Consider the following 26,937-nt stretch of genomic DNA (forward strand, 5'->3'; position numbering starts at 1 on the left):
TGTATTTAGGTGCTGAACCATTCGGGGATTTAGAAACGAACAGAAGTATTTTAAAGTCTATTCTCTGAGATACAGGGAGCCAGTGTAAGGACTTTAGAAAAAGTGTTTTATATCTATCCAGGCTTCATTCCATCCGACACCTCCGAATAAAATCCAGCGCAATCAACTGCTTGACAATTGATCCAATTGGTAAATCAGGTTTACATGACAGTAATTTATTCTCATCATGAGGAATAAATTTAGGTTTAAAGCAGGTTTGTTTTCTGAAAACAATATCCCAAGTTTTGTTGTAAGCGAATCAAGCTCTGTTCACTCCATCATCTGAAAATTTAACTGTAATCCTGCCAAGACATGCCCATCTACGTAAACTGACAGGCTGGGCAAGGGGAGCCAGCAAATCTGCCAGGTTAATCTGAAGGAGCTGGGACACAGAAAATATGTAGAAGGGGGCAATTTGATCAGATGAGACCTAAATTGATCTCTTTGTGGTGCATATAAAAATGCAATATGAGGTGGACAACAAACACTGTACATCACCATCACTATCTCCACAGTGAAACATGGTGGTGGCAGCATTATGCTGTGGGAATACTTGTCTTTAGCAGGTACAGAGGAGCTGGTCAGACTTTATGGTAGATAAAGGAAGAGAAAACCTGTTAGAGGCTGAAAAATGATTGATATTGGGTTTGAGCTTCACGTTCCACCATTGAACGGAGAGCTAGAGGTACAATGGCAGCATCTATATCAATGTTCAGTCCATAAATCCAGGTGGGATTCTGTGAAAAGACTTCAAAATTTATGCAATAGAGAGCCCCTCTCTATTCAATCTGAGTTCAAGCTATTTTGCAAAAGAACATTGGGCAAAGATTTCAGTTTATAGATGTGAAAAACTGGGGAAGACTGAGTACGGTAATTTAACAGCTGCCTACCATGCTTTGTGAAGCGCTAGTTTCTGAAAACTCACATTATGGTCATGCAATCCTATTGTGTTTGGTTGTGTTTGTGCTGGAAGAACAGCAAAAGCTAAAAATATATGTCACGCAACATTACTGGAGGCTGTAATGTCTATATACACTCGACTAGGTCAGTTAGTTTGTGTGTTTAGCTGGACAACACATTGGGACGGCACCTTCAAAGCACTAATGTACTCTCTGCGCATCGGTTTATGTTTGTTCTGGAGATGTTTTGTATCCCTCAGAGAGCCCAGTCGTGTTTAATGCTGGGTCTAATTTAATCTTTTTCTCTTTATATTAGCAATACTGAAAATGTAAGAAAAAAAATATCAACATATTAAACATAATAGATATACTAAAAATATATTTTTTGTCAAAATAAAATAAGCTTGCTTCATGTAAGAATGTGGTGAGTTTGGTGCTAAGTTAAAACCAGGGCTGTATGACATAATCTTGTGAAGAAGAAAAGAAGTTAAGGACTTTAATAGACTGAGCAGCGCTGTATGAAGGACCAAGTCTTCCATATCTAAAAATAAATACAGAAATAAATAAATGCTCAATAAATAAATAAGCATACAATTAATTGCCACCAAATTATTAAATGTAGGTAGAAATTAAATTATACAGTGAGACATAAATGTATATATCTCTTTTAATTAGCTTATTTATTTATTTGCCTTTGTAATAATTACCTTATTTATTTATTGTGCGTTATAATCTTCAACTTTATTTATTAATTACTTATATTTTTTAAGTATTTATTTATGTGCATGTTATAATATTTTTGTCTGTTTTATTCTTCCTTTGTATTTTTTTACCCTATATATTTCTGTGATGCTATTTATTTCTGCCTGTCGTTTTTACATTTCTGCCTGTCCTTTTTACATTTCTGTATGCATTTCTGCCTCATTATGCAAATGAGGAGGGGTGTGTCTTAAGGGCTCAACTTCTTCCCATTGGTTGGTTAGCATTTTACTGCGTCGGTCAAATCTACATGGCTTTTCCCCGCACTAAAGCTTAAGTAATGTCAATCTCATCAGGCAGACGTTCAGTGTCCGACCTCTTAAGGGAAGCTGCTAATAGACTGGAAGAATTAGAACGCTGTACATTTGGGATCTGAATGTTTTTTCTGTGGTTTCAGATTCGGTTTTTCCAGATCAGTAACTCATCGGCGGATGATTTATTCTACAAAACAGACACCTCTCTGCAACCACAGCAAGGCAGACAGTGAGCTACAACCATAGTTTCCTCAAAACGAGTCTCCCATCGCGCTGGGTGAATTACATTGGACCCTATGCAGAGTTCGCTTGATAAGAAAATACTGTAGTTGATTATAAAAGTCCCGTTGACTCCACGGAGTCAACAGGATCTAGCTCATGGTTGACCGGTTGAGGGACTCCGATTTCGGCCAGCGTCTCTCAGCTGCTCCCTCCTCCCACACGCGGTGGTGCATTTAGGGACCGTCAAAAAACCTTTGAATCAAGCACTCTTGAGAAACAAAAATCAATAAATTCCGTATCTTGTGACCACCTATGACAAAACTAATATAAAATCAAGCCACTAAAAAACATCTGTAAGGAAAAGTCCCAATTTTTGTCTTGAAAATTGAAAATAGCTTAAAAATGAATAAAAACAAATGTGCCTTACAGATTTTATCTATTGACATCAATTTATATTAGTTTATCTTAGCTGGTCACAAGATAATACATTTATTGGTTTTTATTTCTCAAGAGTGCTTGGTTATAAAGTTTTTTGACAGTCTCTAACTGCACCACCGCGTGTGGGAGGAGGGAGCAGCTGAGAGACGCTGGCCGAAATCGGAGTCCCTCAACCGGATTAACCATGAGCTAGATCCCGCTGACTGCGCGGAGCTGTAATGTCCAATATCCAAATTCAAACCAACTTCACTGCGGTGCTGGATAACGCGTAAAGACGCAGCATGAAGTGTTGCAGCTGAGGGGGAAATGTTGGATCGGCTTGATGAAACTCCGCCTCCTTCACAAATTAGACCAACATGGATAGAATAATGATAATCTGTAGTGCTTTTTATTGCCTGGATGTGAATCTGATAATTCATATTGTGCCTTTTATAATCAACGACAGTATTTTCTTATCAAGCGAGCTCTGCATAGGGTCCAATGTAATTCACCCAGCGCGATGGGAGACTCGTTTTGAGGAAACTACGGTTGTAGCTCAGTGTCTCCCTTGCTGTGGTTGCGGAGAGGTGTCTGTTTTGTAGAATACATTTTTCGCCGATGAGTTACTGATCTGGAAAAACCGAATCTGAAACCATAAAAAAACATTCAGATCCCAAACGTACAGCGTTCTAACTCTTCCAGTCTATTAGCAGCTTTCCTTAAGAGGTCGGCCACTGAACGTCTGCCTGCTGAGTTTGACATTACTTAAGCTTTAGTGCGGGGAAAAGCCATGTAGATTTGACCGATGCAGTAAAATGCTAACCAACCAATGGGAAGAAGTTGAGCCCTTAAGACACACCCCTCCTCATTTGCATAATGAGGCAGAAATGCATACAGAAATGTAAAAAGGACAGGCAGAAATGTAAAAGCGACAGGCAGAAATAAATAGCATCACAGAAATATATAGGGTAAAAAAATACAAAGGAAGAATAAAACAGACAAAAATATTATAACATGCACATAAATAAATACTTAAAAAATATAAGTAATTAATAAATAAAGTTGAAGATTATAACGCACAATAAATAAATAAGGTAATTATTACAAAGGCAAATAAACAAATAAGCTAATTAAAAGAGATATATACATTTATGTCTCACTGTATAATTTAATTTCTACCTACATTTATTAATTTGGTGGCAATTAATTGTATGCTTATTTATTTATTGAGCATTTATTTATTTCTGTATTTATTTTTAGATATGGAAGACTTGGTCCTCCATAGCGCTGGAGTGCAGCGTGACCTCGTTGCTTAATTCGGGGGAGATCTGGGCTTCTCTGCGGCAACTTCAAAGTATATCCTGAATTGTCTGCTGGATCAATCCAGGTCTTAAAGGGATATGTTATGTGTTTTTAAAGAGCTTTTAGGCGGTCACCATTTTAAAGCGATTTTAAAAGTTATTATTAGCAGTTGCTTCTTGTTGTATGAAGGTAACATTTTGCAGCAAATTTGTAGAAAAGTAAATAAAAACTTAGAGTAATGGAAGGCTACCAGCTAATAGGATAAGGCACCAAGTTCAGCTGGTTTTAACTATTTAAAACATTGGAAACATAACGTTCAGGTCCTGTTGTTCCGGAGATAAAAACCCTCCAAACATGGGACCCCCTTGGAAATATTTCCATTGCAGCTTTCTACAATGGGTCAGTCTTTCATTTAACCCAAACATTTTTTTTTTACTTTCTTGTCTTGTTCAACGTCAGCCTAAACAATGATGTTGAAACTCAGGTTAATTTAGCTAATCCCTTCAAAGCGAACCACCATTCAAGTGCATTTGAAAATCAGAAGAAGCGTTATCTGTTTCACTTTTTGACCACAATTTCACATTATTTAGACGGTTTCCTACATCACAAATTTTCATTTTTAATCCAGGAACAGTTGTTCTAGAGGAAACGCTAAATCTACATTTTTGCAAGAGACTGGTGGGGTGTTTTTAACCCAGAAATGTGTGTTATGATGATAATGTTCCAGCCAATTACTTTCTCAGAAGAATGGGTTTTGTTTTGTTTTTCCAACCCCGATTAAAGCCCAGTGGTGAGCCTGCAAAGTATCTTTGGCTGGTTCGTTCAGTCCAACCCAAAACAACAACAGCAAAAACAGACTGTAAAATCAGGAGATTAGGAGAGCAAAGGGGAGTGGTGCACTGGTGGTTAGAGCAGAGCACTTGCATCCTGGGAAGGTTCCCCAGTTTGAATCCCACTGAAGAGTCCCTGAGCAAGACTCTTTACCTATAATGCTCCCCATATGCCGCACACCAGCAGCCTACTGCTCTAAAGGATGTGCTAAATGCAAAGGACACATTTCTTTGGAAAATAGGCTACAACAATTGCTATGACAAAAAAGATGACGATTATTATGATGAAAGACGATGTGTCTTTTTGGGAAAAGACTCAAGGACATACACTGCGATTGAAAAGTATTCCCGAACGATGGATTTCTTCAGTTTATATTGTTTTTATCAAATTTAAATGTTTCAGATCATAAAAACATAAACAGTATTCAAATTAGGATTTTATCCTTTTAAAAGAACATAGCCAAGAACAGTTGTTAGTACTGTTGCATTTCAGCATTAAGGTCCTGGGTTCAAATCCCAGTCTGGGGTAATTTTGCACACAGTTTGTGTCTCTGTGCCCTGCAAAGATAACCGGGGAGGGTGGCTGGAAGGATTCTGTGCATAGACGGCCTGGTGTGGCCCAGTCTTTGACTAGGCCACACCAGGATTCATTCAGAGGGGGACTTCCTGGTGTTCAGGGGATCATTGTCCTGCTTCATAATCCAGGATTGCTTGAGATTAAGGTCAAAAACTTATGCTGGGCATTCAGCTTCAGGATTTTCTAACAGAGAGCAAAACTCTTGGCTTTGGATTCCTTGATTTCCATAAGTCATCTTCCAGGTCGTGAAGCAGCAGAACAGGCCCGGACCATCAAGCCGATACCACTAAGGGTATGATGTTCTTTTTCCTGAAACGATTTGCTTGTTTTGTTGAACATGATCCCAAAAGTGTTGGGGATCATCATCATCATCATCATCATCATTAACAGCAGTCGGTTTCATCATTGCCCAGTCTCTTTGCTTATTTCTTATGGTTCAATCATGAACTCTGACCTGAACTGAGGCAGATAAGACCTGCAGTGTTTTAGATGTTGTCCTGGGATCTTTTTGGGACTTTTCCGAAGGAGTCAATGGTCCACTTATGAAGTAATTTTACACCACCTCCACCCGAGATGGAGATATTTTGTATCTATGAACAGGTTTACTTCCAGGACTGGAATACCCGTCTTCTTGATACCCTTCCATGAAGGTCAGATTTATAAAGTGTATGACTAATAGTTGACCCATGTACAGATTCTCCTGCCTGGGAACCCGCTTGAATTCATATCCACACTACAAAGGTTTTTATTGGTAAAAAAATAGATAATTATCAAGAAAATTGTGTATTACGTCCTTAAAACCATACGTTTTTCATGCATTCCTTTGTGCGTGTCCATCACATAAAACCCTGTTAAAATACACTGAGCTTTGGGATTGTAATGTGATAAAATGTAAACAGGTGGAAGGCCTATGGATACTTTTCCAAAGCACTCATCAAGTCCAAGTCTCAACCTGATATCTGACACAAAATACTGATTCATATCAAAAAATGCTGACAATCAAAGTTATTAATATACCTTTTTAACACAGATAACGATGATAAAAGAAATGATAAACAAATTTAAGTTTTTGCAGCAAATTAAATGTCCAAAACCAGTCGTGGATGGCAGCGGCCGGTATGCTCAGTTGTTAATCTAGTGTTGTATGTGACACGATGGTAAAGACTGCCTGCAAGATGAGGATTAACGTCTGCCTAAGAAGATTTTCAAGAGATGTTTTTAGCTACTTGGAGCGACGCGATTTCCAGCCAGGGAGCTCTGACACATCAATAAAAAATGCTCAGTAATGTCAGCAGTCAAAGAAGTCAGCAAAGAAAATCGCTTCATAAATTGTCTGGTTAAAGTTTATTTAAATCAGGTACATAACTGCGTCCTTTAAAAATATTTGCATTTAAAAAATTCTGATATTTATAGGGATTTTTTTAGGTTAGTGGGTTTTTTATTATTATTAAGAGATACCTATTAGCTATTTGTAGCATTTAATGAATTTGTTTGCATCTCAATTGATTCAGGAAGATTGCTGGATCCCTCTGTAAATTGGGCCAGATTCGTTAAGCCCTTGGTGAATTTCAGGGTTGTCGTTTTTTTGTTTTATTCAAAAAATAAAACTGAGAAGTACGAGGCAGCTCAGATATGTTATGCAAGGGCACAGAGAGGACCGCAGTAGCTGACCTCAGTAATGAAAGCATCACGGGGTGGAAACAGGATGAAAGGATTTGGAGGACTCTGAGCTCATTTACTTAAGAGGAAGCACGAAGAATACACTTAGACGATCAGTTTAATTTTAGCTATATCTCTACTTAAGGCAGTTTCATATCAAAAACAGCTCAATATTTATGCCAAGAGTTATTCGCTTGCAAACAAAAGTGTCTTCTTACTTGGTTCTGTGCAGATTTCTGGACATGTTCAATGAGTGGACTAATATCATGCTCCTGCCAGATCAGACGAGGCATTTTATTTTCATATAGATGGCATTAGGATTTGCAATTTGTCAGGTGGAAATCAAGCCAAGAAGTCGTCCAAGGTGGAGGTGGCCTCTTGCCAGAGGGTGGGGTTTAAAAGGCTGAGATTATGACAGCTGTAATCTCTTACTAGAAATAAAGACTGAAGCACCAGCTCTCTTTAATAATCCATGTTCATGAGTCTGGGATATTCAGTCGGACTAATTGTGCAGACTTTGTACACATTCAACTTTAGGTTTTTGATTTGGACAAATCAAACAATGCATCTGTGTGGATTTCTTTTATCTAATTTGGTATTTCAAACGAGCTTTCTTTTCACAGCATTAGGATGTTCAGTGTGGTAGAATCTGTCATGACATTTTTGTTAGTTGTAAATTTGATAAATAAATACATAAACGCGTACTTCAACAGACAGATCTGGATAAAACGACACAGCAGCTGTAGTTAAATATATTTAACTGTCATCATTTCATGGCGAGGAAGACTCAATCTATTTCCCTTTTCTCTAATGAAAACTATCAATATGTCACTAAAGAGGTGAACGCTATATATCCAGATCGCGCTATATGGAGTGCTGTTCTCTTTAAACGGTGTTTTGCATCCGATTTTCTAAAGGCTCTTACCTGAAATTTACTTCCGACTCTCATCATCCGCTACTTCCTCTGATTCATCCAGAAATTCAAAAACTTTCTCGCCAGGTAATTAGAAATCCGGGGTAAACCATAGTTCGGGGTAGGGGAGGGGGGAGAAATAACTTTTGTCCTGTCCAAAAACGCTCAAACAAAACAGCCCGAATACATGCTGCGCCCACAGATTACCGTCGATTCTGACCGCATAATCTGACAGGCCGCGCAGGGGGGACGCTGGCTGCGTCCAAATCCAAGGAGGACTGCGCGTCGCAGGCAGCGCGCACCTGTGCCCAACGTGTCCTGAGCATTATCCGCATTAGTTGGAATTACAGCGACGGCCTGGGAGGGATGTGGACGACCAGAAAGGTGGCCCCGCCCACTCTGCACAGCCACTTTACGCAGTATGAAGTTCGGTTATCCTGGATTCATGGAGGATGGATGGATCTGATACACACAGAGTGATCTGTTGCACCTAATGCATTCGGTCGTGTGGGTTTTGATGATTATGGCTCACAGCGAATGAAACCTCAATATTCAGTTTCTCGGAAAAGATTTAAACGTTACTCAAGTCCATATGAGCAATTATTTAACCATATATGTTGTGAGTATGTTGTGGCCACCATAATCATGAGGATGTCAGCTGACCGTTTCTGACAGTCGTCCAGAAAACAGTCACTGACATCCTCCACGAAGAGGGCAAGCCACAAAAGGTCAAAGCTAGAGACGCTGGATGTTAATGAGATTGTGTATACAGGTATATGAATGGAAAGCTTTGTGGAAGGAAAAAGTGTTGCAGAAAAAAAGATCCACAAGCAACGAGGAAAATCACGGCCATGAAGCCCAAAGTCCATTCAGGAGTCTGGGGGAGATTCACAAAAATTAGAATACGGCTGACATACACAGACATGGACAATAACTGCATTCCTTGTGTTGAACTGACCGCTGCTGAACCAGAGACATTCTGAGAGGTTTCTTACATGACAAAAAAATTTAATAAATGGCTGAACATTGCTCAGTAGAGGATTCTTATAGAATAAAGTATATCTAAAGTCTGGAAAAAGATTGGAGAGGCACAAAACCCAAGCTGTTTGAGGTCCCATGGAGCTTCCACGGTCAGCGATAATTTGGAGGGTCGTGTCACCTGCTGAGATTGGTCCGATGTGTTTTATCCAGTAAAGTCAGAGGAACCGTCCACCAGACCTGACCCAAACCACTGAGGATCTATGGAACCTTCAGAAGTGTAGACAGCTGTGCCTGCAATGCTTTCACAGTACAGGTCTTCAGAGAGCTCACTTCACGTGATCAAGTGCGTTTGAACAACGTCAGGGTCTCATCTGGAAAGTGCAACTCTGTATGTTCCTGCTTGTGTTAATAAACATAATCTCAAAGTCATCGATGGACTCCAGTCAATGAAAACCGCACAAAGGAAAATGAGAGACCATTTACCCGACAATGCAGATGACCTGAAAGCCGCTGTCAAAGCATATATGCAGAACCACAGTCTGCCTCCATGCCACGCCGCATTGATGCAGTAATTCATGTAAAAGGAGCCTCAACCAAGTACTGAGTGCCTAGAAATGAACATACTTTGAAATATTCTTCTTTATTGTCGTTATGTAATATTAAAATTTTCTGAGACAGCGAATGTAAGGTTTTCATTATGTGTAAGCCATGATGATCAAGACTACTGATGAACAAAAGAAAATAAAGGTTCTAAATATTTCCCCTCGATGTGTAATGAATCCCAATCAGAGGCCAGGAACATTCACAATCCAAAGAGCCAATTTAGCTCTCAGTCCAGCTAAAAGTAATTTGTCTAGAGCCGCAAATGTTACATGACCTTTTGACAATTTGCAAAATAGGGTGGATATAACTCCTTCTTTGGGATGTTAGTATTTGTAGAAACTTCTGTAAAAAAACCCTGCAAAACATAGTTTTCAAACTAATGACGAGAAAAATCGATTATTAAATATTAAAGGTACTTTCCGTTTTTGCTTTGTTGTTGGAATTTAATACAATTATTCTATTAGAAAATAGTTAAATCCTCTGTTCGTTATTATATCTATATTTAAAAACATTAATTGTTTTTTATAATTTTTAGCCAGTTATTAACAGGCACAGTGACAGGTCCAAAGAGCATCTTGTAGCTCTGGAGCCATAGGTGCAGATTTATATGAGTTTCACCTTTTGAAATGAATTTACAAAAAATATCAAACTTTTTCACTATATTATAATTTATTTAGTGATATTTGTAGTAAAAAAAAAAAAAGAGCCTCTACCAAATATTAACTGCATATGTTGTATGGACATCCTTCTCCATAATCCCTCATTTATGTATCATATTTTTTTGTGGTCTTTTGTCATACTCAGATTTTCAGAGAAACTCAGTGTTGGGTTTTCATTAGCTGTAAACTACAATCATCAAAATTAACAGAAATAAACGCTTAACAATACCCCTTTGCATTTAATGAAGCTTTATAATTTGAATTAACTTTTCAATAACATTCAAATGTACTGAGATGCACTTTTATGGGGCCCACATGGGAGGTAAATGGGCTAAAAAAAAATGGGTTACGGATAGCCTAATCTTAATTAGACATGTAAGGGACCATATTCTACATATTTCTGCTTAGTTTCAAAGGATTGTAATAATACCCATTTGACACCAGCAAAGAACCATCTTGTGTTTAGTCAATCCAGGTCCTTTGTAGAAGCTTGGGCCCAGTACCATCCAACCTAAGCAAATAGCTTATGGGGCCCAAATACACGGTCACTATTCAAAAGATAAATAATTTGTTTAATACTCTGTGTCCATGATAATGTAAATAAATCAATTAAATACAATAAATTGATGTTTCTAGAATGATTTAAGTCAAAAATGTATTGAATACAAAATAAAATGCTAAAATGTGGAAATCAATAAGTAAAACTTAGAATTTCAAGTCAAATTTTGATTAGTTGTCATTTCATATTACCTGTGCTACCATCCATCATTAAATAACAAAAAATATCATTACAGTATATCAACTAGACCCTAACATCTGATTGGGTAATCTTGTTTATATTACTGTTAGCCCCACCCACTGAAATGCTGGCAGATAATGTACTTATGTGCTGCAACTCATGTCATGAATTAGTGATATTGTTTTTAACTTAAATATGAATTTATATTTGAATTATACTCACATTCAGTTATAGCAACAACTAAATACTTCTAAATCCTAAGTATCTCCAATTATAAACAAATACCTTAAAACAACTTATTTGCACTGAACTTGGGAACTTTTATTTTTTGTGGCATAAATGGTGATTATTCTACTTCAGATAACAAAAATAATTGTAATTTTCTTTTCTAAAATTTATAGGGTGTTAGCAATAACTAAAAAAACAGACCTTAATAAACAAACTGACCCAGATTACTGTGCTGTAATCTGCAGATTAAAATTAGTGTTTATTTTGGCTTCAGATGATTGTTTTAATGACGCTAATGATGTTTTATATCAATTCTCCATCTGGTGGAAAGCATCTTTAATGCATGTTTATAAATCCTTTTAAAATGTCACTAAATGTAAAGGAATAAAATCAAATGCTGAGCAAACAACCTTTATTTATGTACAAACATCACTACATTAAGGATTAACCCTCAAGCACGGTCCATTCAGTAATTCCACCATGAGGCTGAAAACATTCAAGATGGCGGACGCGATTCAGCCCCAGCAGTGCTGCTGCACCAAAGTCCGGTACCAAACAGCTGCCGTTTCACTTCCTCCTCGTTCTAACCGGGTGTCAATCTGCTCGGCCAGTCCAGAGATTATCCTGCGAAGCTCTATGTGGCTGCCTCTGCTTTAGGCGCTGCCTCCGCTCCGTCGTCGGGGCTCTGCTGTTTGACGTACTGCCGCAGCAGGGCGGAGAGGCGGGCCGGGTGGTGCTGCAGCATGGAGGCTGTGCGAGATGTCAGCATGGTCAAGCCGCTGACCAGCTCGCCCTGAACGACAGTCACCGACGGCAGCTTGGAGTAGCTCACCACGCCCTGCGCACTCAGCAGTGTGTTGTCTATGCAGGCGCCTGGGGAGAAATGAAGGGAGTGATGTGGTTTAGAAGAGAGGCTGTCATTGCTAGAGTGACCTGCAATGAAATGAAGAAATTAAACTAAATGTGCAGCGTTAGACATGAACAATCCCTATAGGTAGGGAGCAGAGAGAAATCAGATCACCAGGGCAAAAGTCTACCCCAGCAAATGGCACTGGAAGGGAGGTAATACTTTTTGGATTTCACCTAAACTAATGGGGGAGTTCTGTGAAAGGAAGTAGTTAAACTTTGACTGAACATTCCCAGAATTTGGTTGCAGTTTAAACTCCTCAGTTCAGATTTTCCATCAAATACTATTCAACTTACAAAACCTTAGCAAATAGTCAAAACCTAGTCACAGCGCTTCAGTGAAGTGCATTACTAAAATAAAATAAGCTAACCTAAAGTCCCGAGAAGCTCCTTCGAGACACAGTACAGGCTTTATTAAGAAAAAACAAAAATCAATCAAATGTAAGCATTTTCTCCGATTGTAGAGTGATATATAACTACTGTAAAATGACCACAAGTTATGGCTATTGTTTCCTACTGTCCGTAAGATTAAAGGCGAAGCAAATATAAACCAATATGACTCCTATAGGTTTTAGGACGTATTAACTGCATGATCAAACTTTGTTTTTCATTGATATGCACAATTTGTTGTTACCAAACCATTGTTAAGTAAATGTTAAAAAAGAAAACAACTGTATTGTCCTCAGACCACTTTTATGGTCATTTTCTGCTTGGAAAGGCAATTTCCAGTCAAGTTTTCCCTTCCTGACAGATGTCTTGTGATGAAAAAATTAGGTTTTCTAATGATGCCGTTTACTTTGGGTAGTGCACCGATTGCTCTTGTGCTAAAGCAACCCCTCGGCCTGATGCTCTAACCTCCGTGCTTCGAGTTTCGGCCTTTTATGTTGCTTTAGGAGAAATTGTCAAGACATCCTGATGTGGACTTTCCCAGATTGTTTGAAGGCATTTTAATCTAGATGCATGTAAACGTCTGACTTTGAAGAAAACAATGTAAAAAAAAAAAAAATATTAATAATAATAAACTCCCTTTTCTCATTTTTCTGGAACTTTGCAAATAGAAATTTTAGTGATCAAAAACAGGAAAGGTTTACTTTAATTTATTGTCAGACACAGAAAAAAAATGTACCGTATTTTTCGGACTATAAATCGCACCACACTATGAGTCGCATTTAATTAGAAATGCAATTCACACAATCTAAGGCTAAAAACTGACATTTAATCTGGTAAGGCAATTTATTCAATTGAGCAGCTGCATCCACTACCGGCTGAATAATGTGGAAAATATCTGGGAGGTTGAATGGGGTAAATTAGTTCAACAAGCCACCAACTCCAACCGAGAACGATCTCGTCAGAGCATCTCGGTCTAATTACTTGGAAGCAGACATAAAACCTACCCAAGAGCGTCATCTGTGGGCTGGCCCTGAGAGCCGACAGCATCTCCTTCACCTTTGGCTCTTTGCTAACAAAGAGAACGGTGGGGCCGATAAAGAGAGGAGCCATGTTGCAGTAAACAGAGTCACTCAGGAACGACCGTGTCACCTGAAAAAAAAAAAAAAAACACAAAACGAAGGATGAACCTTTAAACAGCTGGTAAAGGTGCATCATGATATAAATGCTTAAAGGGTTTGTGCTTGAGATGCACTGATCACGCTTTTCCTGACAGACACAGATTTACAGCTTTCTTTCTGAGGTCGACCTGCTGATTCTTTTTTTTTTTTTTATCATCTTCAATCTCTATCGGGTTCTCTGATTCAGATGGTAAGTTTTTTTTTTTTATAATCAAAAACTGCCCGGACTACCTTCCTGTAACACCACAGTGAGAGAATAAACAGTGAGTTCTGTGACAGTGACCCCAGGGTTCCACTGAATGTGAAAGTGGTGCGGGAGCGCCATGCTTTCTGCCATGCATTCTGATCCACTAGGAGTGTTAGTAGAGCTGAGCGCCTCTGGACTCAGATCACACGAGGACTGCATCATCGCACAATAGTGGCGTACATGTAGGCTTTGAAAAAATATAAATTGGCATCCATGGTTTCAAGTACCAAGTGAGATCATCTGGTGGCCTAGTGCTAGAGCCACAGGTGATGGCGTATTGATGTTTCAGGGTAAAATGCGATCCAAAGTCTGCGCATGTAGTCTTTTACTTGTAAACTCGACTGAATCCACTTTACTTTTCATCAACTGATTCCTCCCTGAACGATCCGCTCTGCTGCAGATTGTCGTGGAGTCGGCGTGGCCAGCAGCAAAAAATAGAACAGCATCGGGTGGAACCGCTATGACTGACTAGAGTCACTGCGGCACAGCTGCACCACGGCCATTCAGTGGAACCCCGGGGTGACTAAGAAAAATCCTTGTTACCTGGTTGGGGAAGAACTTGACTTTGATGCCGTGTTTGCAAAGCCGGTGTTTGAGAATCATCATGTCTTCAGCGTTGCTGCCGTTTTTCTGAACCACGGCGACCATTTTGCTCTCCTCAAACACTTTCTTCAAATCCTTCTTCAGGAGTAGAGACAACCCAGCATCCTGATAGATTTAAAGAGAAGAGACTGAGCTGTGGAAAAATGCAAATCTTTGAGTCATAAACAAGAAATAAATGTAGAAATCTACCCATCAATTTGCCAGAGACATAAGTCACCATTTACCCTTTGATTGGCAAAAATATAGTAAATCTGAATTATTTTCCTATTCAATAAATGCATTAAAGCAAAGAACTCCAAATATTTAAGTGTATAGATGAATCAAGCAAAGGCGTGTACTGCTTTGTGCCTTTTGAGCTTAGTAAAAATCAGATACGGGTTAGGGACTTATAGTTTCATCTAGAAACAGAAATCATTTTCAAAAAATCTTTATATTATGTTAGACTCACATTTTCAACCTCTAGCAGAAACCTGCTAGAGGTTAAATGCTACAATCCTTGGGGGAGAAAGAGAAGCAGAATCAGTTTTGGGAAATTGGGCCCTGAGGAAAACCACAAATCGGCACCAGTCAGAAAAAGCCTGATGGGTCGCCTACATGTCTAAATTAAAAGACCTCAAGTCGTATGAGAGGCGAAGGAGGTACCCTGAACTGAAAGTAGACTTTTGGATCCAAAAACCTGGGTCTAAATGTTGATTTGAAAGTACTGACAGGTTCTAATGCACCCCAGTTTTTTTGTATTTTGCTTCCATGCAGGGATATTTCCTTAAGTTCTTTTAATTCATAGCTATAAAGAATTTCTGAAGATCTTTCAAAGCTCCTTTCATTCGTTTCCCTTTTTATTCATGTGTTTTTGACCATATTCAACTGTATAGGAAACAAACATCAAAGAATATGAAGCATCTGGTCTGACAGCAACAATCTGAAGGTGATGTTTACTGGTAATCAAACACTTAAAATATTTAGAAATCTACTTTGATCAGGAAATTACACTAATGGCTGCACCGTCCCCTAACATTCAATTGTGGGTTGCAGTTTTGAAATAATATGAAGCAAACACATCCAGAACATAAAATTCTCCTCATCGGTTTTTCTTCACCCTGGTAGCAACTTACCCAGGGCTGATTGCTGAAGTTTTGGTTAGACTAAAATGAACTGCTTTAATATGAGAGCACTTGATTAAATAGCCCGCTTAATTTCAAGATTGAATCATAAAGTCACATTTTAAAATTAATCAAAACTTTTAGTCTCTTTACTTCAAGGCAGGATCCTTTTTGTTTCTTTAAAGATTAAACTTTTTTTTTTTACTCTGCACGACTCAATGAGACTTTTAGGCTGAATAACTGAACCTTTCCTCATTCAAACCCCATTTAATATGATCCTAAAATCATTTAATTATGACGCTTGTTCAAATGAATTGTTTGATACATAACCCCACTAAAGATTCCGCCAATGTAGAAATACACCAATGCCCTGTTGTTAAAACCAAGTTGCCCCGTTGCATCAATTCAGTTGCAGTTAAAGGACGGCTGCTGCCGGGGTCTCACCTCCTGGACGCACTTGTTTTCGGCCGGATAGGCCCCCGGAGGGACGACCCTAGCTGGAGGAATGTACTGCGTGACGGCCAGGAGCTTCTGTTTGATGATGTGAAGGGGTTTTCTGTGACGGGTCACAGCCTTGGAGCCGTGCCGGACACTCTGAACCAGAGGCGCCCACCCTGAAAGGCACAGAATCGGTCAGAAGTCTGCTGCAGCCACTGATGACGCGGAGCTAGCGCCGGCTAACTACACTGCAATGAATCCTCCGGTTTAAGTGAAAGGCGGCAGACATTTGTGACAACAGACACTTATATTCATGGGAAATATACATTTATAACATTTAATCGGTTTAATCTGGTGTTTAAGCAAAATATAAGATGTTTTTTTACCCTGGTTTCGTAGTAACTTCATACACAAGGTCGCCGCCATCTTTAACAGGAAATACGTCACTCAGAAGGTGACGATGGAACAAATGCTGCGTTCACTTACGTGTTGGTCAAAACAAAATTAATATATAAAAGTCATGTCTCGAGCTAAAACAAGTTAAACCACAACACGGACCCTAAATAGGAGACAGTTGTGACTATATGGTAATCACAGTCACCTTCGAAATACTCTTATCTAAAGTTTTACATCATGTTTTTTCATGCTAGTCACTCATTTGTGCTCAACTTTAGCTTGCAAAAGTGTTTTAAATGTAGTTAAAAATGCACCCTGCACAAAAAGAACTTAAAACTTTAAAACCATATTTCACTTGCCATGTTGGGAAAGAGATCTCAACTTTCTTCTTTTTAGGTCTCAGACAAAAGCTATTTTTTCTACTTTTCTCCCCCTGAAAAGATCAACTATTCACCTTATTCTCAGTCTTATTGATAGAACTTCGTTGAAAATATTTCTATGGCTATGACATGACCAGGTTTTATTTTTTATTTTTTTGAGCAGTAAGGTGGAAAAAATGTCTTTTTCTAAAGTTCAAAATATTATATCCTTACATTTAGAGAAATAAAAGTGGTATTAGTGTTAACTGTAGTCTTTCTGAAACACTAGGAAAAACATGGTACATCTAATGTGATCAGTTGATGTTTTTTGCCCCTTTGCCAATTTGCACCTTGCTGGTTTTAATCATTTTGTGACCACGTTTCGCTACATGGAGTACATACCAAAGGACATATTCTTACCTGGCAGATTGATACTTTGTATAAATTTAACTCCAGAGAAATAAATAGATTCTTAATGGTATAAGTACAAGAGTACAAAATGGACAGGTGCATTTGCACTGTCCATACATCAAATCAGACCCCAACCTCCACTCCAGAGAAACCTATTATCTGCCTATTCTGTTTCTGTAATTGCCTAATATCAGCTACCATAACTATGCAGACGACACACAGCTTTACATCAACATGTCAACAGGTGACTATGAACCAGTTCAGGCACTGAGTAAATGCTTTGAAGAAATCAATGCCTGGATGTGCCAAAATTTTCTTCAGTTGAATAAAAACAAAACTGAAGTAATAATATTTGGACCAATAGAGGAGAGATCAAAAGTTAGCACACAGCTTCAGTCGCTTCAGCTAAAAACCACTAATCAGGCCCGAAATCTGGGTGTAGTGATGGACTCAGACCTGAACCTTCAAAAGCATCTAAAGACAATTACAAGGTCGGCTTTCTACCACCTGAGGAACATTTCCAGGATTAAAGGACTAATGACTCAGAAGGATCTGGAAAAACTAATCCATGTGTTTATATTTAGTAGAATTGATTACTGCAACGTTGTTTTCACAGGTCTGCCTAAAAAGTGGATCAGACAGCTGCAGCTGATCCAGATCGCTGCCCACGTCCTCATTAAGAAGAAAGTAGAGAACATCACCCCAGTTCTAAAGTCCTTACACTGGCTCCCTGTATCTCAGAGAATAGACTTTAAAATACTTCTGTTAGTCTATAAATCCCTAAATGGCTTAGCACGTAAATACATCACAGACTTGTTATCAGTGTATCAACCATCCAGACCACTCAGGTTTTCTGGCTCCAGCCTACTCTGCATACCTAGAACCACAACTAAACACGGAGAAGCAGCATTCAGTTCCTATGCTCCACTTATCTGGAACAAACTTCCAGAAAACTGTAAAAGTGCAGAAAGCCTGAGTTCCTTTAAATCGAGTTTGAAAACACATTTGTTTGAAATTGCCTTTAAATGTTCTAGTTAAACTGTTTTGCTGTTTTTAATGTTCTTTTTTGTTTCTACATTCTATCCCTACTTGCTTTTATTTATATATTTTAACCATGTAAAGCACTTTGCACTTTGCACACTGAATTGTGCTATATAAATAAATTTGCCTTGCCTTGCCTAATATGACATTGTTCATGCACAAACCAACTATGGGCTAATTTATTATTGTTTTATTTCTGCCACCTTGGTCCAAATTTGATTCTGAGTTGACAAAGAGGTTGTTTGGTTGCACCGATTATGACGGTGCTATGACACATGTTTTTCACCAATCATAAACCAAATGTGCTAGCATTGATCTTACATTAAAAAAAAAAATTACACAGTGTATGCTGTATGGCACCAATTTAAAAAAAAGTCTTGTACAACCCCTGAAATCTTTTAAACCACTATTTTTCCCTTTGATTCTATATATATTTTTTTTTTTCTTCAAATAAACCATATTGTATGTACAGTAAACTCAACCCATAATATGTTTTTCTATACCTCTTTTTTCGTTTCTATTTTTTTTATGTCAGTCTTGCTGTGTGTCATGTCTGTTTGTTTTTGGTTTCCCTCAATAAACTTGCGAAAAAGAGTCTGCCAAACGCAACGCTGGCTGCGCCAGTCGAGAAATAGACCCTTTTCACAGTGACGTCATGCAACTTCCGTTCTGCGGTGAAGCAGGGTATCTTTACTTCCGCTTTCTCCGCGAGCAGTGTTTTTACATAGGGAATTCACACAGTCCCTCACCAATCTACCCAAATTTCGTTTGGGAGACGTGCACAAACTGGTACAAAAGCTTTCGGCCACACCAGCCTCCAGACTTGACAAAGATTACAAGTTCTTTGTGGAACAATACCTTTTCGATTATGAAGGTAAGAGCTTTGTCTTCTTAGCTCTGTTGTTAGCATAGATGCTAGGATAATGGTAGCTATGCTATCAACAGGACTTTTGTCATTTATTAGTTTTCTATTTCTCCATTTTATTGCTACGCTAGCTTTATTGCTATATCAGCTTATCTGTTTCACAGCTTTTAGCCAATGAGTCACACCAGGGATATAGTTGATGTATAATGTTGAGCCTTTTCATACTTTGTTTTGGAACAGTGTCAATGCTGTTGGCCACTTGGTCACAGCTCTATGAATAAAAATGAGGAGCCTCATTCCCTCCCGTTTTTTTTTTTTTTTTTTTGTGTAGTATTTTACTAAAGTTGCAGACTTTGCAGTATCCCTCAAAATTCCTCTGTGGGTTCAGTGTGTTTCTCAGTCTCGTCAGTAGATTTGGAGCCCCAATTAATAAAATAATTCTGCCCATTCCTGTTAAAACTGTGATAGTTTAGGACATCATAGACTGAGAAAGACGCTGTCAATGTTGCTTGCACACTGCATGCACACTAATAATCAGTTAATTATAGTATTTATGGATTATGCTGCTGTCGGGGCAAACCCCTTGTGTCCTATACTGTTATTTTTCAGGAACTGACCAAAAAAACATGGATTTTAAAAAACTTCAGACATCACACTTCATATATTTTAGTTATTTATTACATAGATACTTCATAGCAGCTCTGTCCATTTTACCTTTTACCTGTCCTGTTTATCCTGCTGCCTTGCTCCGGTTCCCCTCTGCCTTACAGAAGAGCCTGCTGCCGAGCTCTGGTGGGTTCTGAACTGTCAATTCTCTGCCGAGGTGTGGACCCTGCTGCCTGTTCCTGGTTCCAAGAAGTCTCTCTCCGGGCCGTCAGCTCCTGCCAACACCATCACCCTGTTCCCGTGCAGTTCTACCTCGCTGCTTACATCACCCTCCATCCCATCAAACCTTCAATAAAGACTTTCATTTTAAGTCCCGTGTGTGTGGTTCTGGGTTCATCCATTGACAAATTAGACTTAGACAACTTTATTTGTCATTATGTATGCACAGAGTGCGTACAGAACGAAATTCCGTTTGCATACAGCTTGAGAATTACAGTAAATTACAGGATAAAGTGCAGCAGTGATTTAACAGTAAACAATTGAAATGTAAACAATGCAGGAGAAAGAGACAGAGTGCGATCACAGTGTACAGGTGAGTATTTTTTAAAAACATTTGTATGTGCAGAAATTAATTAATTTCTCAGATTAATTTCCTTTCATTAATAAATTGATTTTGACAGCTCTAATAAAAAAATTACATAGTGAGCCACTGAAATTATCTTGGGAATAGCTAAATAAACTTATAACTCAATTATCTTTAAGAAAGAAAGATGGAGTTTAATTTGTTAAAGACCACTTGCAGAAACATAGGTCTCCTCGGAAGAGAAGTGCTGACTGCAGGCGTAAGTGCTGCTGCGAAGGATTTTAAAATTTGGCCCCTCGTCTCTTATTGCCGTCACCCAACGGGCTCGAGTCTCAGCATCAGCCGGGAAGTTGTGAAAACTGAGATATGGAAAGTTTTTTTTTTTGTTGTTCGAACACTGGGACACTGCAGTACCAGTTTATCTGTGATTGTGCCATGCTTGGTGGATATGATGCTGCTGAGAGATGGACACAAGGGGAGAAAAAATAGATTAATTATAATACTTTTTAAAACCTTTATTTAACCAGATAAACTCCCATTGAGATTAAGATCTCTTTTTTAAAGGTTGATCTGACTAAGAGGTCAGCAGCACATGTCATTACTAATACAGTATAATAAAACAATTTCAGGCTTCTACTTAAAATATACAGTATTTTGCACAAAAACTAAAAAAAAAGTGCATTAATATAAGTGCAAATAATATTATGAAGAAAATTCATTATAATACACAGAAAATTCAGAAACAGAAGTACTGTCCAATAGACCCACGGTAATTTTTTTTTTTAGGAATGAACAAAAAAATTCAAATGGAATAAGATCTTTTTAATTCAGTGACTGCAATTATATATAACACCTCACCATAATCAAGTAAGGGGAACAATGTAGCAGATAAATGTCTCTTTTTTCACTCAGTGAACAAGATTTATTTTTATAATGGCAAAGCTACAGTAATCATTTTATAACATCTACATCATATTAATGCTGCATGTCAGCTTTGATCTTCATGTTACTGTCCCAATCAAAGCATCTATATAACAGCAATGATCGCTATAAATACTAAGGAAAATAAAGATAGTCAATAAAACACGTTTAATATTGTGCTTTTAGTCTTACCTGATGAAATCACGCTGATTACTGATAGGTAAAAGTTTGGTAAGGTAAGCTAGCAAGCTGCTGCATGTTAGCTTTGATCTACATGTTACTGTCCCGATCAAAGCATCTATATAACAGCAATGATCCCTACAAATACAAAGGAAAATAAAGATAGTCAATGCGACACATTGTGGTCTCAGTCTTACCTTATGAAATCGCGCTGATTATCAGTGAAACACCTCTTCACCTCCCGAATTTTCTATGTAAAAGCATGTAGCCGGAAGTAAAGATACCCTGCTCCGCTTCAAAACGGAAGTTGAGTGACGTCATGTGAAAAGGGTCTATTCCACATTATTTGAACGCCTCACAACGTAATGACGTATGCTTGTTTTTTTTCTTCCGCGTATTCATGATTTCCATGCATTTAAACCAGATATTATTTATGTTCTACCTGAACTAAGAGTGAAGATATACTTTTTCTATTTCCACCCAATTTCACAAAAAAATAAAAAAAATAAATAAAAAACTCTTGTCGAAGTGGACACAAAAAGCCGTACGTTTTCATAATCCTTTACGTAAAGGGAGGTTACGTCAGAGTCATTTTGACAAGCATGAGGCGCATACTCAGTACGAGTTTATTGAGACATTTCACCCTGTTTGGTAGAAATCCCTGCTCTCGTATTGACCTGACTGTGGGCGGACGGAGCGTTTTAGCTCTACGTTTCTGCAGTAAAACGACAAGTGACCGCAGCGACATGGATCTGAGTAACATGAGGAAGAAATACAAAGGAGATGAGGAGGTGAGTGGCATTGGACGTGGTAATGTGGTGCATTGGGTTGAGCAATTAAAACAGCAGTCCTAGTCTGAAGGTGCAAGGTCATCAAAAAACTGTTTTTGCACCGTGTTTAATTTGCACTGCGAAAACTGATCACAGTCTGTGGGGGATATTCTACTCTATTCCTGTGTAGACCTTGACGTATACCCAAAGCCATGTGCTGTTCCATGAAAATCCAGACTGCCAGTTAAATTATTTAACCATCTTAAACATGCATGCTTTACTGCACACGCAATGCATACATGAGCTAAACCTTTGTGTTGTTACAGTAAATGTGTTCTCTGTGTGTCTATCTCTGATACCTTTTTCAACACTCCCATTTTATTAGTCACTCATTAGTACCTGTGTGATGGCTGTCCATCCACCTAACTGGTGGGGAGAGGTTCAAGCGCTTCACACACAACGATTTCAAAAGTACAACTGTGTGTATTACTTCAAAGCAAACGTGTATTTCAGCACATGGAGCAAAATTGTGAATGAGGAGTTGAAAAAAATACCCAACTATAAATCGAATCAAAGCGCTTTATAAAGAAAAAAAAAATTCAAAACTACCTTCTTTGTTGAGCTAGTGTGAATTGTTTTTTTGTTTGTTTTGTTTTATGGTTTTTTTGCAGTGCTTTGAGGAGAGTCAGCTTGTGTCTTTGGATCCCATCAAGGAGTTTGGAAACTGGTTCGATGCAGCGACCAAGTGCCCTGAAATTGGAGAGGCCAACGCCATGTGCATCGCCACAGCCACCAAGTAGGTAACCCTAATGTCTCGCAGCAGGTTTAAAACACTAAAGAGTTCTAGTGTCTGTCATGGCGACCCATCTCCTCTGTCTGATCAGGGACGGACGTCCGTCTGCTCGTATGGTCCTCCTGAAAGGCTACAGCCACGAAGGTTTCCGTTTCTTCACCAACTACGAGAGCAGAAAGGGTGTCGAGTTGGTATGTATCTGCATCTTATGAAACATTTTTAATTCTTGTAAAGATCAAATTCAATGGAACTCGACCCAGAATTGCATGTACTTATTTATCCCAGTGTGGTTAATAGTCATATTTGTCCAGATCAGTCTTCAGTAAACTCAAGTCTGGCTACTTCTGACAATGTTTTCTTGCTGAGCAGTTTGCTATAGTGCTAAACTAACAGTAGCATGTTTTCTCTCAGTTTTGATTCAGGTCGTTATTAATTTGGCTTGTGACATATTCCAGTACCAGTCGATCATATGCAGACAAAAAGAAAAAAAAAAGTTGTTGTTTTTCTGCATTATAAAAGTCAGACTTTGGTTTAAATTCCTTAAAATTTAATGACTTAATATTTTAACTGCACTTTGCCTACTTCTTCTGGGTCAGCCGGGGATATTTAAGCCATATGATCAGAGCTCAGGATGATGTCCAGAGCAAATCACGTCACAGACAGACCACAGGAAAAAGAGGCCAATATCTGTTCTTCTTCTTTGTCATTTAAGTTTCACTTTTTTGTTGATGCGTCTCATTCTTAATATTTCAGAACAATGTGCATGTCCTTGATTTTATTTGCTATGAGTTGGCTGAGTCAATCAGCTACAGCTGTCTAAAAAGGCAATTATTTGGCTTCGTCCTTCTTTTAATTATGTTTCAAAAACACAAAATATGGTTTTGTGTTTTCATTAAATAACAAGGCAAAGCAAACTATCTGAATTAGTCTGAAGAGGCTCTGGAAGTTTATGTTTAATATTTTAGCGTTTTTTTTTTTTTTTTTAACTGTGTCCCAATCTGAAAACTGCTGCACATCATTGAACTTTACTTTAACAGCTGACATTATGAATTAAATTTTTCAAATTCACATATTCAGTGATTTGAATCCCCTTACAAATTTTCTGAATTCACGTGGTGTAAAATTGTAACAAATTTGATGATTTGAACAAATAATAACAGTTTTTTCTTGTGTTTTTCTACCTCATTTAATGTTGATTATCTTGTTCTGATTTCTTTTATTGTTGTTTGCAGGAGAGTAATCCATACGCATGCCTGGTTTTCTACTGGGAACCACTTAACAGACAGGTAAAACTTACTCTAAATTAAGCCTCATCCATTCTGTTTCACAGCTTTCCTTGTATTGATGGTTAATTTACTAAAATTTTAATTTGTAGATCCGTATTGAGGGCTCGGTGGAGAGGATCCCTTACCAGAGCTCCTGCGAATATTTCCATTCTCGGCCGAAGAGCAGTCAGATCGGGGCTGTTGTGAGCCGACAGAGTACTCCGGTTCCTAACAGAGATGTAAGGGATGGAAAACTGCACCGTGTTTTAGGTCATGCATGTATTTAAAATATTTCCAGGCTGAACTTGAATATTTCTTTCAGTATCTAAGGCAGAAAAATGCTGAACTGGAGGAGAAGTACAAGGACACCGAGGTGCCAATGCCCGACTACTGGTGAGAATATCTCTATCTTTCTTCTTTTCCAAATATTGTAACTCAAAACAAAGTTTAAATTCCCACCATTTCCAGTCTGTAAATGCATCAACCAAGAGCATTTGCTTTGATGCTCTTAAATTGGTTCTGATGAAACTCAGGTGAAGGTTGGAGACATGTGCTTTTATGCGTAAATGAAGATTACCTTCTAATTCCTTTATCTTCTGCTTGATTAAAAAAAAACAACTACTCACTGCAACACATTCGTTCACAACTTAAATAAACAGACTGAAAACCATTTGTTTATTCCACTTTTTCCAGTTTTCCAGGTTGCTTTTCTCCTGGAAAGTATTCATACTGATCAAACTTTGTCACATTTTGTAACATTACAACCACAAACTTATGTATTTCATTGGGATTTTATGTGCTAGACATAAGTGAGGACGTAATTGTAAAGTGGAAGAAAAATTATGCATGGCTTTAAAATCTTTTTACAAATAAAATATAAAGTAATTAATCTGATTTCCCCAAAATGAAATCCCATGCAACCAGTTGCATTTACAATTAAGCTAATTAGTAGGTATTAAATCTCTTTATAAAGGCAGCTATTCTGCAAAGAGCTCAGAGGTTGCTTTCTATTTTAATTTATTTCTGCAGGATAATGTTGCTGAGATCCACCGTCTCACTTTAAGAGGGATGATGATGAAAATAACACTAAAACAGAACTGGTAAAACATCAAAAATGAGATGATGAATCTTATAAGCATTGAAATCTTGTAGTACATTAGTGAACAGACATGATGAAAGAAGCATCAGAGTTGATGGTAGCATGTATGGAGCAAACTCCCGGAAGAAAGGCAGCTGATGCGGCAAAAAACGTGATACTGAATGAAATAAAACTCAATAAAAGTGTTTAAATGCATGTATAGTCTTTTTTTTTTTTTTTTTTTTTTTTTTTTTAGAAAGGCCCAGTCAAAATCTGGACACAAGTCCAATTGATAAGCGTTGGGAAGACTTGAAAGCTGATGTTTACAGATGCTCTACATCCCGTCTGAGTTTGAATAAGATTGTCAGACTTTACAGATTTTTACTTCTACTATATTTCCTTTCACGTTACCATTACGCCTTGTTTTATGTGGTCTATCAAATGAAATAAGATACACCTGAAGTTTGTGGCTGCAATGTGACAAAACGGGGAACGGTTCCAGGAGTTTGAATCCGTTTGCAAGGCGCTCTTCATTAAAAGTAACTTTGCAGATATTCCCGTTTGAACTGTTCCAAGTCAACACTTTCCAACAATCCTGTGATCTTTCAGGGGTGGCTACATGGTCAAGCCTTACTTGATTGAGTTCTGGCAGGGTCAGACCAACAGACTCCACGACCGCATCGTTTTCACCAAGGTGAAGGAGGGAGAGGAGCCGGGGGAGTTCCAGCACGAAGCTGAGGGAGGCTGGGTGTACCGGCGACTTTCTCCGTGAGAAATACCTCCACGGGTGTTTCATCCAGAACATCATGAACTTTAAAAGTAACCAACGTGTAAGAGTGCTGCTGGAAAACCATTTGATGTTCGTTAAATCTGTGTCGAATGTGCCTGTGGAGTCTTTGACATGAACCATCCAAACGCTGTAGGCTGATGCAACCTGACTGTACGGTGCAACGTCACGTTTTCTTTGGGTTTCATAAAAAGAAACGACGAGCGTTTGTCTCCCCGAGAAACAAACCGTCTCCATCACATAATGAGCCAGAGTTGGTTGTTATTCAGAGTACAAGCAGTGTCTTAATATCTTTTAAAAAAAAAAAAAAAAGCACAGTTTTTTTTTCCAAGTGCAGGTATTTTTGCAGAAGTATTCACACCCTTCAACGACGTTCACATTTTCTCTCATTAAATCTAAAAAAAAAATTAAATAAATCTGTGTAATTTACTGGACTTTTACGTGATGGATCAACCCAAAGTGGTGCATAATTGTGAAGCGAAGAATTACTTTGCAAATAAAAAAAAATGTGAGAAATGTGCTATGCATATGTATTCAGCTCCGGCTAGAGACAAGCAGAACACTGCTGCCACCATGTTTCCCCGTTGGAATGATCTATTTATAGTGATGTATAAGTTTTACTCATGTAATGAGTTTGTGCTGGTGAAGCAGATATTCAGCCAGACACAGAGCTTCGTTATTAAAAGGTTTATTGAAATGATGAGTAGTGGATGATGAGGCAGGGAAGCTGGACCAGACTTGACCAGATGCAGGTAGTGACAGGCCAGACCAGTGAAGAAGGCTGGAGCTGATGAGAAGAGGCGATGTGGACTGAGGAACCACCAGAGCGAGTGGCTGGAACGCATAGGAGAACATGCTGATTTGTCCGATGAGAAGAGATGTTCTGGCAGTGAGTGGCTGACTGGGGCAGGTATATGTAGACAGGTTAAAAGGCCGAGT

General features: G+C 38.4%; 3 protein-coding genes across 5 annotated transcripts in view; 1 reads left to right on the top strand and 2 right to left on the bottom strand.

The window, feature by feature from the left end:
* Window positions 1-8,195, bottom strand: part of osbpl7 (oxysterol binding protein-like 7) — a 28,403-nt gene extending 20,208 nt beyond the window's left edge. For all 3 annotated transcript variants that reach the window (XM_036142171.1, XM_036142170.1, XM_036142169.1), the window contains exon 1: window positions 7,884-8,195. The gene's annotated coding sequence lies outside the window, so the exon portion shown is untranslated. The remainder of the gene's footprint in view (window positions 1-7,883) is intronic.
* Window positions 8,196-11,476: 3,281 nt separating this feature from the next.
* Window positions 11,477-16,444, bottom strand: mrpl10 (mitochondrial ribosomal protein L10). The gene is made up of 5 exons (XM_012876971.3): window positions 16,330-16,444; window positions 15,950-16,119; window positions 14,346-14,510; window positions 13,382-13,526; window positions 11,477-11,954 (listed from the first exon to the last, which is right to left on the bottom strand). The coding sequence occupies exons 1-5, from the start codon at window positions 16,367-16,369 to the stop codon at window positions 11,716-11,718; spliced, it is 759 nt and encodes a 252-aa protein (XP_012732425.2). The 5' UTR covers window positions 16,370-16,444; the 3' UTR covers window positions 11,477-11,715.
* A 5,427-nt stretch (window positions 16,445-21,871) lies between these two features.
* On the top strand, window positions 21,872-26,517 carry pnpo (pyridoxamine 5'-phosphate oxidase). Its single transcript, XM_012876972.3, has 7 exons — window positions 21,872-22,096; window positions 22,747-22,871; window positions 22,960-23,059; window positions 24,101-24,154; window positions 24,244-24,372; window positions 24,456-24,526; window positions 25,821-26,517. Exons 1-7 carry the CDS (start codon window positions 21,908-21,910, stop codon window positions 25,981-25,983), a joined length of 831 nt encoding a protein of 276 aa, XP_012732426.1. The 5' UTR covers window positions 21,872-21,907; the 3' UTR covers window positions 25,984-26,517.
* The last annotated feature ends 420 nt before the right edge of the window (window positions 26,518-26,937 follow it).

This window comes from Fundulus heteroclitus, chromosome 10 (genome assembly GCF_011125445.2).
Source record: "Fundulus heteroclitus isolate FHET01 chromosome 10, MU-UCD_Fhet_4.1, whole genome shotgun sequence".
Taxonomy (NCBI): Eukaryota; Metazoa; Chordata; class Actinopteri; order Cyprinodontiformes; family Fundulidae; genus Fundulus; species Fundulus heteroclitus.